Source organism: Leopardus geoffroyi, chromosome B1, assembly GCF_018350155.1.
Source record: "Leopardus geoffroyi isolate Oge1 chromosome B1, O.geoffroyi_Oge1_pat1.0, whole genome shotgun sequence".
Lineage (NCBI taxonomy): Eukaryota > Metazoa > Chordata > Mammalia > Carnivora > Felidae > Leopardus > Leopardus geoffroyi.
In genome coordinates this window covers 172,031,404-172,046,665 of record NC_059327.1, presented here as the reverse complement: position 1 = coordinate 172,046,665, position 15,262 = coordinate 172,031,404, and the positions used below count along the sequence as shown (strand labels likewise).

At 35.3% G+C, this 15,262-nt stretch overlaps 1 protein-coding gene across 12 annotated transcripts in view; it reads left to right on the top strand.

Annotated features, from left to right (window-relative positions):
• The window catches only part of N4BP2 (NEDD4 binding protein 2), an 86,547-nt gene that overhangs the window by 17,467 nt on the left and 53,818 nt on the right, over positions 1–15,262 (top strand). For 8 of the 12 annotated variants that reach the window (XR_006711687.1, XM_045474970.1, XM_045474973.1 and 5 more), the window contains exons 3-6: positions 6,175–6,257; positions 7,961–8,303; positions 12,398–13,538; positions 14,122–14,246. Coding sequence is in view for 11 of the 12 variants with exons in the window: in XM_045474970.1 (XP_045330926.1) it covers positions 8,075–8,303; positions 12,398–13,538; positions 14,122–14,246 (1,495 nt within the window). In the remaining variant the exon portion in view is untranslated. Of the gene's footprint in view, positions 1–6,174; positions 6,258–7,960; positions 8,304–10,811; positions 11,016–12,397; positions 13,539–14,121; positions 14,247–15,262 lie in introns of those variants that run through there. The other 4 variants (XM_045474977.1, XM_045474980.1, XM_045474978.1 and 1 more) reach the window with 4 other exon arrangements.

The window sequence follows — 15,262 nt, the reverse complement described above, 5'->3', positions numbered from 1 at the left end:
AAATATGTCTGTGGACTAGATAATGATGTCCCTTTTTTCATTTTTGATACTGGTTGTTTGTGCCTTCTCTTTTTTGATCATGCCAGGGATTTGTCATTATTTATGTATTATTTTTTTTAATTTATTTTGAGATAGAGAGTTCCAGGTGGGGAGGGGGAGAGAAAGAAAGAGAGAATCCCAAGCAGGCTCTGCACTGTCAGTGCAGAGCCCAGAGCTCCATGTGGGGCTCAAACTCAGGAACCATGAGATCATGACCTGAGCAGAACTCAGATGCTTAACCGACAGAGCCACCCAGGCATTCCAGGGATGTGTCATTCTTAACAGTGTTTTTTAAAAAAAATTGTTTAAATTTGAAAGAACCGTCTTTTGACGTTTTTGATCCCCTTTACTGCGTATTTGTTTTCTATTTTGTATTTGCTATTTGTTACTTCCTTTCTAGTTTCTTTGGGTTTGATTCACTATTTTTTCCCCCAACTGCTTATTAAATGCTTAGATGGTTGGTTTTTCAGCCCTTCTTTTTTTTTTCTAACATATGCACTTGTATGCATCTTTTACTGTGCATGATTTTAATTGTATCTCACGAAGCTTGGATATATATTTTTATTTGGTTAAAATATTTTCTAAATAATATTAATTTTAGTTATTAGTTATTTTAAATTAATGTTAACATTTCACTAATTAGCATAGTGAAATTCTTTGACTCAACTGTAGAAGTGTAGTTCTTAATTTTGAAACAATTGTGTTTTCTAGTTATATTTTACTCATTTCTAGTATAATTGCTTATGTATTTGAAAATAAAGTATATTTTGTGGTTATTGGGTCCATTGTTGTATAGATATTAAGTTAAGTTATATAGTGCATGGCTCAAATCTTCTATGTCCTTATTGTTCCTTTTTTTTTCTTTTTGTTGGGGGTGCTCCTTTTTCTAATAGCTATAGGGAGCAGTTTTACAAGCTGAATGCAAACTTAGAATCACTACATCTTCCTGCTGAATTGGACTTTTTATCATTGACTTTTATTATTGACATGTATGTCAATGGTGATTTAGATAAGAGCAATTTTATTTTATTTTTTTGGAAAACAAGTTAATATTTGACATAAAAAGCACAACATAAATCAAAATCGGGTGGAAAATCAGAACCTTACTGGGCTTCCTTTTCACTTACTTTAGTAAGTTAGAATGGCTTGTAATTGAAATGAATATGGGAGAATGTACCAGAACCTTTTGGTTGCTTAGATTTCTAAAACTCTTTTTTTCCCTTTTTAAAATTTTTTTCCAAGTATAATTAACATGTGATGTTATATTAGTTTCAGGTATATAATATAATGATTTAACAATTCTGTGTATTTCTCAGTGCTCATTAAGATAAGTATACTCTTAATCCTCTTTATTTCACCCGTCCCCCTACTCACCTTCCCTCTGGCAACCACCAGTTTGTTCTGTGTATTTAAGAGTCTGGCTTTTTTTTGGTCTTTTTTTTCTTTCTTCATTCGTTTTGTTTGTTCCACATATGTGTGAAATAATATGATATTTGTCTTTCTCTGATTGGCTTGTTTTACTTAGCATTATACCTTCTGGGCTCATCCATGTTGTTGCAAGTAGCAAAATTTCATTCATTTTTATGGCTGAATAATATTCCACTGTGTATGTGTATGTACACATACCACATCCTCTTTATCTAATCATCTATCAGTGGACACTTGAGTTGCTTCCATATCTTGGCTGTTGAAAATAATGCTAATCTTTTTGAATTAGTATTCTCATTTTCTTTGGGATAGTACCTAATAGTGGAATTACTGGATCATATGGAAATTATACCTTTAATTTTTTGAGGACCTTCCATACAGCTCAATACCAAAAACCCCAAATAATCTGATTAAAAATGGCCAGAGGGGCTGCCTGGGTGGCTCAGTCAGTTAAGCGGTTGACTTCGGCTCAGGTCATGATTTCATGTTGTGTGGGTTTAAGCCCTGCGTCAGGCTTTGTGCTGAAAGCTCAAAGCCTGGAGCCTGTTTTGGATTCTGTTTCCCTCTCTCTGTCCCTTCCCTGCTCGTGCTCTGTCTCTTTCTTTCTCTCAAAAATAAATATTTGAAAAAAAAAAAATGGGCAGAGGACCTGAATAGACATTTTTCTAAAGAAGACATACAGATGGGCAACAGACAAATGAAAAGATGCTCAACATCACTAATCATTCGGGAAATGCAAATTAAAACAATAATGAGATACCACATGTTTTTTTCTTAACATGTTTATTTTTGAGAGAGAAAGTACACATGGGAGTGGGAGAGTGACAGAGAGAGAGGGAGACAGGATTGGAAGCAGGCTCTGGCTCACAGCAGAAAGCCTGATGCGGGGCTTGAACTCACGAACAATGAGATCGTGACCTGAGCTGAAGTTGGATGCTTAACTGACTGAGCCACCGAGGGGCCCCAAGATATCACGTTACACCTGTTAGAATGGCTAAAATTAAAAATGCAAGAAGAAACAAGTGTTGGCGAGGATGTGGAGAAAAAGGAACCCTTGTGCATTGTTGGTAGATAAGAGCAATTTTAGCGTAGTTGTAGAAATGGTGGCGGCAAAACCCTGTTTATGAAAGAATGGAAGAAGAGAAATGGGAAACCATTGCTGTATGTTATACATGTTTTTCCTTAATTTTGTTTTTGATACATAGGTATTTTACATTTAACGTGGCTAGATGTGTTAGTACTTTTTTCTTTTAAGACTTCCTCTTTGTACTTTTTTGCTTATAAAGTTTCTTATCTTCCTAAGATGGGATATTCACTTGCTCCATGAAACTTACATTCCTGAACAGTGTTGTCCAATAGAACTTTCTACACTGATAGGAAAGTTTACTATTTCTGCTGTCCAGTATGATAGTCATTAACCACATGTAGTAATTGGACATTTGAAATGTGACTCATATGAGGAAATTAATTTTTAATTTAACATGATTTTTTTCAAAACTAAACTTTTTATTTTGAGATTGTAGATTCACATGAAGTTCTAATAAATAATATAGAGAAGTCTCCTGTGCTTTTTTTTACCCAGTTCCCCCAATGAAACATCTTTGCACGACTTTACTATGGTATCACAACTGGGATATTGTCATTAGTACAGAATATTTCCATCACTATAAGAATCTCTCAATTTACCCGTTTATAGCCACACCCACTTGCCCCTTCCTCCCATCCCTTCCTTAACCTTTGGCAATCATTAATCTATTTCTGTAATTTTGTCATTTCAAAAATGTTACATTAATGAGATTATTCAATATATAGCCTTTGGGGATTGGCTTTTTTCCACTCAGCACAACTGTCTGGAATTTCATCTAGGTTGTTTTGTATATCATTAGTATGTTCCTTTTTATTGCTGACTAGTATTTCATGGAATGGAAGTACCTTCAGATGAAGGACATCTGAATTGTTTTCTAGTTTTTGGTTTAATGACTAGAGCTGCTATAAACATTGTGTACAGGTTTTTGGGTGAACATAATTTTTCATTTCTCTTAGATAAATGCCCAGGAATGCAATTGCTGAATTGTTGTATGGTGTTGTGCACACATACATGCACAAGCAGGGGAAGAACAGGGAGGAGGAGAGAGAGAATCCCAAGCAGGCTCCGTGCTGTCAGTGCGGAGCCCAACATGGGGCTCCATCTCACAAACTGAGAGATCATGACCTAAACCGAAATCAAGAGTTGGTGGCATGACTAACTGAGCCACCCAGGTGCCCCACATGTTTAGTTTTTAAAGAAACTACCAAACCGTTTTCCACTGTGGCTGTACTATTTTACATTCCCATCAGAGCGTATGGGCCATCCAGTTTCTCTGTATCCTTGCCAGCATGTGGTGTTGTCATTAGTTTTTATGTTAGCCAGTTTGATAGATGTGTAAGTAATATCTCATTGTATGTAGTTTTAATTTGTATTTACCTAATGCCTCAAGGTGTTGAACATCTTTTATGTGCCTATTTGCCATTTGTACATCCTTTTGGTGTTATGCTTTTTGCCCATTTTCTAGTTGAATTGTTTTTTACTGTGGAGTTTGATAAGTTCTTTATATATTTCAGATGTTAATCTTTTGTTGGATACATGGTATGCAAATATTTTCTCCAATCTGTAGCTTGTCTTTTCATCTTCTTAACACGGTCTTTCACGGAGCAAAACTTTTTAATTTTGATGAAGTACAGTTTACCAGTTTTTCCTATGGGTCATGCTTTTGGTGTTTCTGTTTAGCTCTAGGTCATGGAGATTTTCTCCTGTTTTTTTTTTTTTTTCTACAATGTTTATAGTTTTATGGATTTCAGTTCTTGATCCGTTTTGAGTTAATTTTTCTGTGAAGTGTGAGACTTAGGTCAAAGTTTATTTTTTTTTATCTGTGGATGTCCACTGGCTGCAGTTTCATTTGTTGGAACAGACTGTCTTTTCTCCATTAAATTGTCATTTGTACTTTCGTCAAAAGTTAGTTGGGCATATTTATGTTGGTGTATTTCTGGGTTCTCTCTTCTGTTTCCAGCTCTATATTCTGTTTTCATATCTACATGTCTGTCCCTCCACTGATACCATACAGGCTTGATTAGTGTAGTGATAAAACAAATCTTGAAGTTCAGTTGATTGATTCTTCTCTTTCAGAATTGTTTTAGCTATTCTAGTTCCTTTGTCTTTCCCATTTAATTGTAGAATAATCTTGTCCTTATCCACAAAAAATCTTGCTGGGGTTTTGGTAGGAATTCTGTATCTCAATTTGGGGAGAATTGACATCTTTACTATGTTCAGTCTTCTAGTCCATGAACATGCTATGTCTTTCCATTTATTTAGATCTTTGATTTCTTTCATCAGTGTTTTATATAAAGCTTTCAGCATACAGGGTTCTGTAGTGATACCCTTTTTACATTCCTGACGTTGGTAATTTGTGTCTTCTCTCTTTTCTTCTTTGTTACTCATGCTAGAGATTTGTCATTTTTTAAAGATCTTTTTAAAGAACTATCAATTTGTGGGGTACCTGGGTGGCTCAGTTGTTAAATGTCTGATTCTTGGTTTTGACTCAGGTCATGATCTCATGGTTTGTGAGTTTGAGCCCCCATTTCAGGTTCTGTGCTGACAGTGCAGAACCGGCTTAAGATTCTCTCTCTCTCTCTCTCTCTCTCTCTCTCTCTCTTCCTCTTTCTCTCTCTCTCTCTGCCCCTCCCCCCATGTGAGTGTGTGTGTGTGTGTGTGTGCGCGTGTGTGTGCGTGCGTGCACTCTTAAAATAAGTAAACAAATTTAAAAAAACTATCAGTTTGTTTCACTTATTTTTCTCTTTTGCTTTTCTGTTTTCAGTTTCATTAATTTTTGCTCTTATTTTTATTATTCCTTTCCTTCTGCTGGGTTTGGGTTTGGGTTTGTTTTGCTCTTTTTCTAGGTAATTGTGATGGGGGCTTAGGTTATTGATCGATTTGAGACTTTTCCTCTTTTGTAATGTTGTATGCATTTGGTTGTAAATTTGCTAGAAATGTCCACCATTGCTGCTTTAGCTGTGTCCTACAAATTTTGATATGGTATATTTTCATTTTCATTCATTTCAGTGTATTTAAAAAGTTTTCTTGAGACTTTCTCTGTGGCCCATGGATTATTTAGTATATTGCTTAGGTTCCAAGTGTTTGGAGATGTATTGGTTATCTTTCTGTTAATTGATTTCTAGCTTGATTCCGTTGTGTGATTTCAATTCTTTTAAATTTGTTGGGGTTTGTTTTAAAATCTAGGCTATGATCTATCTTGGTACATATTCAGTGGGCACTTGAAAATAATGTATTCTGCTGTTGGATGGAGTGTTCTATAAATGTTGATTATCCTTAATTGATAGTGTTAATTGTGTTCTGTATCCTTGGTGTTCTGTATCCTAGATGATCTTCTGTCTAGTTATTCTACCAATTGTTGAGAGAGGGCTTTTGAAGTTTCTGTAATTGTGGATTTGTCCATGTCTCATTTCAATTGTCAGTTTCTGTTTCACTTATTTAGTGACTCTGTTGTTTGGTGCATATACATTTAGGGTTGCCTTGGTGGTCTGATCCTTTATGATTATATAAGGCCCTTCTCTGTCCCTGGTAATTTTTTCCCCCTCTGAATTCTACTTTATGTGCTATTAATATATAAAGGTGTAATTTTATTTAATTTTAATTAATTTAAATTTAAATAGGCACATGTGGCTGGTGGCTGCCATATTGACAGTGCCGTTCTGGAAGATGGAGAGAACTATGACACAATAAGTTTAATTAAAAGGTAAATTTTATAGTATGGGTATTATGGGCAATGGGAAGTCAGGGAAGGGAGATTGGGGCAGACGGATTGGGGGAGATGATTTTAAATTGGGTAATCAAAGAAGAAATCATTAACTGACACTTGAATAAAGGTTTGGAGGAGTGAGATTACCAATGCAAATATTTTGGGGAAGAATATATCAAAGGCCAGCAGGGAGGTGAGCCACTGTAAGAACTTAGGTTTTACTGAGTGGCATGGTGAACCACTTGAAGATTTAGAGCAGGCCCTGATTCTGACTTGTTATGTGTTGTATGTATGTATGTATGTATGTTTTATGTTGCTGTATGAACATCATTCTGGCTGGTGTGTTGAAAATAGACTGTAGGAGACACGAGTTGGAAGCAGAAAGAACATTTAGGACACCAGAATACGAGTAAATGATGAAAGTAGCTAGACCAAATGGTTAGAGCAGATTTGGGGGAAAATATCATTTAGTTTTGCATATGTTAAATTTGAAATGGTTATTAGATACATCCAGGTGAAGAGAGCAAGTAGACTGTCTGGGGTTCTTCAGATCAATGAGTCCCTGCCCTTGTGGAGCTTACACTTTACTTGAGTATGGGTAGTAAATATAAAAAAAGAAAACAAAAAAACCCGAAATGAAATATGTATTGTGTTAGAAGATGATTAAGTCTTATGAGGAAATTCAAGTTAGGAAAGGATAAGTGTTGTTGGGACTGACTTCCTGAGTAGGTAACATTTGAGTAATAATAGGAAGGTGGTGAGGAAATAAATGTGATAGATACTTGAGAGAGTAGTAGTTTAGGTAGAGGGAACCAAATCTAAAGGTTCCCGGGAAGAGCATGGCTGGTGTGGTTAAAGAAGAACAAGGAGGTGAAGTGTGGCTGGAGTGGCACTGAGCAAGGTCTAGGGATGACAGCACTGAAGTAACCAGTGTCTGGGTTATAGGCTATTTTAAGAGTTCTGGCTTTTACCCTGAATGAGATGGGAAGCCAGTAAATAGTTAAGCAGAAGAGATGTATGATCTGACTTATGGTTTAACTGAGTCACTCTGATTGCTGTGCTAAATATAAATAGACTGTGAAGGGGCAAGGATGGAAGCAAGGAGATTGGTTTGGAGACTTTTGTAAGTAATCTAGGCAACAGGCTGTGGTAGTAGTGAGATAGTGAGGAAAGGTCATATTCTGGATGCATTTTGAGGGTAGTATTGACAAAATTGGCTTACAGTTTGGATGTGGGATGAGAAGAGTTAGGAATACAAGATTTTTGACCCAAGCAATTGGAAGGATAGAGTTGCATTAATTAAGATGGGAAAGACTGAGAAGAGCAGGTGTGAAGTAGGTGATCAGGAGCTCAGTTTTGGACATGTTAAGTTGATGATGCCTATTAGACATCCAAATGTAGATGTTCAGTAGACATTGTCATTATGAATATTGGTTTTTGTTTTTTGAAATGAAATGCTAATTAAAACAGTATACTCGCTGTTGTGAAGATACATTATATTTGTTAATATCTTAAATTTTTAACATGTTCAATCCTGGCAAAACTTGAATATTTTGGAGAGAAAAGTTGTTTGACTGCTTTTTGGCTTTGCTGCCAGAGTTGATGGTACTTTCTTAGAGTCAAATAAAGATACCATTCCGATTTTAGAAATGGAAATATAACTATATAGTCTGAGTGTCTTTACTTACTTTCTATTTTAGGTCCTATTACTGCTGGATTGTGCAAGATATTTAACCGTGTTTTCTTTGAGGTATGACTTAAATATCAAACATCTTAAATAAGAAAAGGGAAACATTTTAGTTTTGGAAGTCAGAATGCCAAGGAGAAGGAAAAATCTTGGGGGAAATCCTTTTCGGAAGACCGCAAGCTCTAAGGAAGTTGTCGTATCCAGTGTTGCTAGTCATGAGGAGCCAACCACTACTCTTCCTTCCATGTGTGAGACAAAAGTTGATCAGGAAGAACTCTTCACCAGTATCTCAGAGATGTTTTCTGATCTGGATCCCGATGTAGTGTATTTGATGCTTTCTGAATGTGATTTCAAAGGTGAGAAAAAGTTTAGTTTGAATCCTTTGCATCATGTAAGAAGACTTCATGTACTATGCCATGACCAGCAGTAATATAGAAAATGATTGCCTTCTTTCTCTTTGGTTAATTTATTGAGCATCTGCTATGGGCAAGTTATTAAGTTTGGTATTGTGAAGGATATGAGGAAGAAGAAAGCATAGTTTTTTCTGCTTTCAAGATATGTATAATTCTAAATATAAGATGTATGTATAGATACCATATTCTATGTTTTATTTCTTTTTATCTTCCCTCTAGAACAGGTTGGAACTACCAACATTTTGGACTGGATAATTCTTTGTTGTGAGTGGCTTTCCTGTGCATACTAGGATGTTTAGCAGCATCCCTGGCCTGTACTTTGTAGATGCCAGTAGCAACCTTCAGCAGCCCTTTTGACAAATTAAAAATGGCTCCACCTATTGTCATATTTCCCTTGGGGAGCAGAATCATTCCCAGCTGAAAACCACTGTCTTAGGATGTAAGCTCCATAAAGACAGATCTCATAAAATATTTTTATTGCTGTATCCCCAGCCCCTAAAATAGCTAATGACTCATATTAGGACCTCAGTAAATATTTATTGAGTGAAAAGATATTTTTATTTTTTTAGGGAGAGGAGGGAGGAGATGAGGGGGAGAGGGAGGGAGAGAAAGAGAGAATCTTAAGCAGGGGAGCCCGATGTGGGGCTCGATCCCACAACCCTGGGATCATGACCTGAGCTGAAATCAAGAGTCAGACACAACCAACTGAGCCACCCAGGTGTTCCGAGGGAAAAGATTGTAATTGTGGGAATGAGAGCTTATTAAGAGTTGATGCTAATAGAGGAGTACTTTACAATATTGGCTTTGGAATCAGGAAATCTGGGTTAGGTTTCCAGCTCTGCCACTAACCTCTCTGGCTCTGTTTTCTTATTTGTTAATGAGAAAAATAAAAGTATGTACCTCATAGAACTTTCGGTGAGAACCGAGGTTTGTTTGTTTGTTTGGTCAAGTCTTCAGTATAGTATTATTAATAACTTGTAATAAATTGTTTAGAAGTATGTTGACAGACAAGAAACTATCAAAGTTGACTGAGTAAATTAAATATTGCTTTAATACTTTAGTATTTCAAATGTTGATGCTCAGCATTGCTATTGGCTATGATTAGTATAAGATAAAATTATTCTGGATTGGGGAAGTTTTGGTAATGCATGATAAACTTCACTTTTATTCTTTATGCAGTCTGTGATGTGAGCTTAAGTGTTCTGTTATGTATGCAGAAAAACAGTTTTCAGCAGTCTGCATAATGCTCAGAAATGACAGTGTATAGAGTTTTATGTGTGACTTCAACATTTATTTCTTAATGTTGATGTGTTTAAAATTTATTTGTTTCACATACACTAACATAAGCAATGAGGAATTACAAGAAAAATATATTGCCCTTACATCCTAACAAAACACGTTTCTCTTTTCAAGGATCTTCTCTACATCTTGTTCATAAATACTGATATTTTGAGCATTTTGAAATGATAACATTGATGAAATTGTGTATTTTGCTTTTTAAGCGTAACAAGCATTTTTTCAGTGTTGCTATGATCTTTATACTTATTTTTTATTTTTTTTAATTTTTTTTTTTTTTCTCTTCAACGTTTTTATTTATTTTTGGGACAGAGAGAGAGACAGAGCATGAACGGGGGAGGGGCAGAGAGAGAGAGGGAGACACAGAATTGGAAACAGGCTCCAGGCTCTGAGCCATCAGCCCAGAGCCCGACGCTGGGCTCGAACTCACGGACCACGAGATTGTGACCTGGCTGAAGTCGGACGCTTAACCGACTGCGCCACCCAGGCGCCCCTATACTTATTTTTAATAGCTTCAAATATTCCACTGAAATGTTGTGCTCTAGTTTATTTAATTGTAACTGAGTTTTTCATGAATAATTAATACAGCACAGGACATCTTGGTACAAATCGCCTTTCCCTTCTTTTGGCTTTTTTTCTTAGTCCCAACGTTTTATTTCCTCATGTCACAAGGTAAGAACAGTTTTCAGCTCTTGGAAACGTGCTGCTGAATTTGCCTACAAGAGGTGTGCCCAGTTGCCATCCCTCCAGGACTGTATAAGTACCGTGGTTTCACCACAGCTGTTTCAGCACTGTGTAGTATGACTTCACGATTTTAATAGGAATAAAATTTTGCTTTGTCTTAATTTGTTTTTTCTTTAAATAAACAGGATTATTGAACATTTTTGCATATGGCTTATTATTATATTCTTGTGTGAATTTTTATGTGTTTTTATTATTTTATACCATTGTTTTAATTTTCCAACACCCTGTGTATCTCTTGCGTGATATAAATATCCTGATCTTTTACTTACTTTTACATAATACTGTGTTTTTATTATATACACATTAATTTTTGGGGTTGATCTTGTGGTTTTTCTATCATGTACATTTTCTTCATAGAAATACCTTTTGCGTTTGCTTTCTTCCTTTTTCTTTTTTTTTCCTTTTTTTTTTTTTTTTTTCTTCATGTTTAGGGCTTCTAACCTTTGTACTATTGCTATAATCTCCTAACTGGTCTCTCTGCCGGGCTTGCCCCTCCAATCCCTCTTTGTTTTTCTTCTTAAGGGAACATTAATTGGGTGCTTACTAGGTGCCAGTCCTTATGCACAGCACTTTTTCACGGATTATCTCATTTAATCCTCACAACAACCCTATGAGGTAGGTACTTTTATTATCCCCATATTGCAAATGAGAAAATCAAGGCTTACGCAAGTTAAGTAACTTGTTCGAGGGTCATAGCCAACAAGTAGGAATTTAAATGTTGGTTTTCTGACTCCAGACCAGAGCTGTTACCTACTGCGCTGTGCTTCATTTTCATATTTCCTTAAGACAAAGCACAAAAATAAGCAAAACTCCACACAAATTTCAAATGCTTAACAATTCTAATGGCTCTGTATTTGTGTTATAAGGGAAAGAGCTCAGCATTGGAGTCAGACATACCAGGCCTGGCTCTGTCACTTAGTATCTGTGTGATTTGGGCCAAGTCAATATACTTTTTGAACTTTATTTTCTTTATCTATTTGCTAGATATACTAACCCTCATAGTATTATTTGAGGGTTCATATCGGTGATATATATATAAAGCTCCTAGTTCAAATGTGGTGACAGTTTCTTTAGAAAATAAAATTGATATTTCTTACCTTGACATACAAGACTCTTCCCAATTTCACTTGATCTTTTCCAGTTTTGTCTCCTTTTATCCACCATAGTACTGTGTACCCATACTCCAACTAACTTCTCTTAATACCTTAAACATACTTTGTGTTTTCAAGACCAGCTTTGCCTTTCCTTCCTGTGTCTGACAAGTTTCTTTTTAATCTTCAAGTCCCAGTTCACATATTACCTTACGTGAAATCTTTCCTTACGCTCTTATAAGGCTGTTATGGCATTTGTGTATTACTAAAAATGTCCATTATTTAATCTATATTATAATATAATTGTCTTCTAATTTGATTATCTTTAATTGCCTCCATTAGATGGCAAAAATCTCTTAAGTATAGTAAAAACTATGTCTTATTTATCTTTGTACAATGTATATCCGATATATAGTATATGCTGATACTTATTTTTTGTATTAAGTGAAATTTATAGCATTAACCATATAAACAAATTAGATTTACAGGAGAGTACTGAAAATACTTTGTACTTAAAAGGACATGCAGTTGCTCAGTATTGAATAAATTAACTGGTTTTAGGGTCTTTATAAATAACTGTAATGTATATGATTATAGATATCTTTAGATACAATTTATAAATATTTTGTTAATTCACATTTATCAGAGACCTCCTACTTGATGGTAATTTATTAGCCTAGTTTATTACAGCTTGTCTGAAAGTAACAACATTGTATGACTCCATCATTCAAACCTTTCACTAATACAGACTGGTATACTAGTAAAATATTAAATAAAAAAATTACTTGAATATTTATAAATTTCTATATTCCATTCAGTGCAAAAAGTATAATTTTACATGGATTTTAATCAAATTGTATTTTACTATTTTCAATACACATTTATATTGTTGTCCTTGTTGTACAGTTGAAAATGCAATGGATTGTCTATTAGAATTATCTGCCTCTGATGCCAAGGCAGAAGAATCATCTTCAAAAAGCTTCATTGCTTCTGAGAGCCAAGTAAGTGCTGTGGGACGTGAAATAATGGAAAAGTATCCTCCTGAAGAAGAGAGTGAAGATTCAAAAATGGATTCATTTTTGGACATGCAGCTAACCGAAGACTTGGATTCCTTAATACAGAATGCTTTTGAGAAATTGAACTCTTCTGATGACCAAGTATACTCATTTTTGCCTTTGCAAAGTGTTAACAGTTTTAGTGACCCAAGTGCATTTGTAAATTCAGATGCAAGTAGCATGACTCCCATTCTTTCTACAGAAAATGTGGATTTGAACAGTGAAAATGTAGAGAATTCTGCCTCTGCATTAAGTTCAAACACCGTAACTTCACATTCTGTTTCAGATGAGTCCAAAAGTTGTATAAAGGATGACACATTGGCATTGGAAGATTCTCTTCTCAGTGGTTCTTTAAATGTAGCAAGTGACAGTATGGTGGGTGGTAGCAATCGTGGTCAAAGACCTAAAGAGCTTTTAGAAACTGAGTATGTTGAGACTCCGTTCTCTCAAGCCCCTGTGGATTTGGATGACAGTGAACCTCAGGCTTTAAGCCTTACTGTGCAAAATCTGGGGCTTGATTTACTAGGTACAGGTGGGGATCAGAAATCTGCTTCTGTCCCTGATATGTTCGTACCTTCCGAAGAGTTCAATTTCAAACCGCACAAGCATACTGAACTGCCGTCAAAGGGGAAAGATGTGAATTACTGCCCAGTACTTACCCCTCTCCCTCTACTGCTGCCTCCTCCTCCACCTCCACCAATGTGGAATCCAATGATTCCTGCTTTTGACCTCTTTCAAGGAAATCATGGCTTTGTAGCTCCTGTCGTAACCACCGCTACACACTGGAGACCTGTCAACTACACTTTTCCCCCTCCGGTTATTTCTCACACTTCCCCGACAAAGGTATGGAGAAATAAAGAGGGAGCAAGTGCTTATCAAGTACAAGAAACCCCAGTTTCTCAGGTTGTAAGAAAGAAGACATCATCTTATGTTGGACTAGTTCTTGTTCTTCTCAGAGGGCTTCCAGGATCAGGAAAATCTTTTTTGGCAAGGTATGAGGTTTAATTGGGTTTTTAAAAAAGTATGATGCATGAACCTGAGCATTTATAACAGATAGAGAATATGAATATGTGAAATGCTTTTGCTTAATAGATATGTTTAGTAACCACTGAAATCTTTTCTTTTCACTAATTTTTTCTTACTTTGTGGCTGATAGCAGCACTCTTTTCTCCAGGAGTTTTTGATTTTATCTTAGCATGTCATTTTGGGAGACAGAATAGAAGAAAAATTTAAAGATGATTTCAAGATTGTGAGCTTTTGAAATCAGTAGAAATAGCTTTATGTGGAAGAGAACTAATTTGAGTAGGAGAAAAATAAGTTCAACTTTGATTATAGAGTTAAAAAGCCATAACTGGTTTTGAATTCAAGGAACAAAATACGTTTGTTTTAGGTCAGTTTTCTTGGGAGTCAATCTTCTGCTTAGAGCATTTCCAATGTGATTTGTTTGAATATTATTATATTCTCACTTTTAAATAACCATACTTGAGTTCTTTATTTGGTTTATGACCTTGTGAAAACTAGGAGAGAGAATTCAGAAAAAAAGTTAATGAAAACAATTCCATTTATCATTCACAGGACTTTGCAAGAGGATAATCCTAGTGGAGTCATTCTTAGTACTGATGATTATTTTTACATAAATGGACAGTACCAGTTTGATGTAAAGTACTTAGGAGAAGCACATGAATGGAACCAGAATCGTGGTAAGAATAGACATTAGATTCTGGGTAATATTAAGAGCAATATAAAGTATTTGTATTTTGACACATATATAATTTTTAGGAAGTTATGATTCCCTTTAATTAAAGTTTTTAATTAAACTTAAAAAATAAAGTGAATTATTCAACTATATATAATATGTAAAATTATAATAATTGTTATGTTACATAGTAAGAAGTGAAGGAGGTCATCGTATCTCACAGAGTTGTTATGAGGATTAAAGGAGTTAATTTTTGTAAAATGCTTAGAACATTGCATGACATGTTTAAGTTTTATTTAATGAATGGGAATCTTGTCACAAGTGTACCAGATTTTCTATATGGGTCTCAGAAGAGCTCAAGATGGTTCCAGTTGTCTCCTATGCTCTGGTTCCTTTTTCCTGAAATGGGATTGGTGTTGTTAACTGCTACTTTTTCCTAGATTGATTTACTTGTTAAGGGAGGCAGTGTGAGAGTAAAAGTGGCTCTCCTCAAACTGAATTTGTAGAGAGGTCAGAGATAAAACCTTACTATTTTTATTAGTGCAACTGTCTGTTCACTGAAGACAGTTTTATCATGAAATGTTACATTTTATGTTATGAACAGTTTGAATTTCATATGAAGAATTTGTAATACACATCGACAATATTTTCACCTTTATTTTATGATAAATGCACTGTATAAGTGATTCTTGAATTTGCCATCTGAAGACATTAAATTTTTCTGTGTTTTTTTCTTGAACTGAATATTAAAGTGAGAACTCAGGAATGTGAAAATACTAACACAACAAAAAATAAAGAAAACAATATGATGTGGTGAATAGTCTTGGATATGGCAGTTGCTAGCTATGTGATGTTTTACAAGTTATCTACACTCTCCAAGGCCTATTGTCTTCAGCTGTAAAAGGGCTTAATAATACTTAACCTTCATGATTGTTGTTAAGGTTAAATGAGAAAGAAAGGCTGAGCAGCAGTGGAGCATGCCTTTACTACTGTAATAGTCCTAGCAATAATAATATTAAA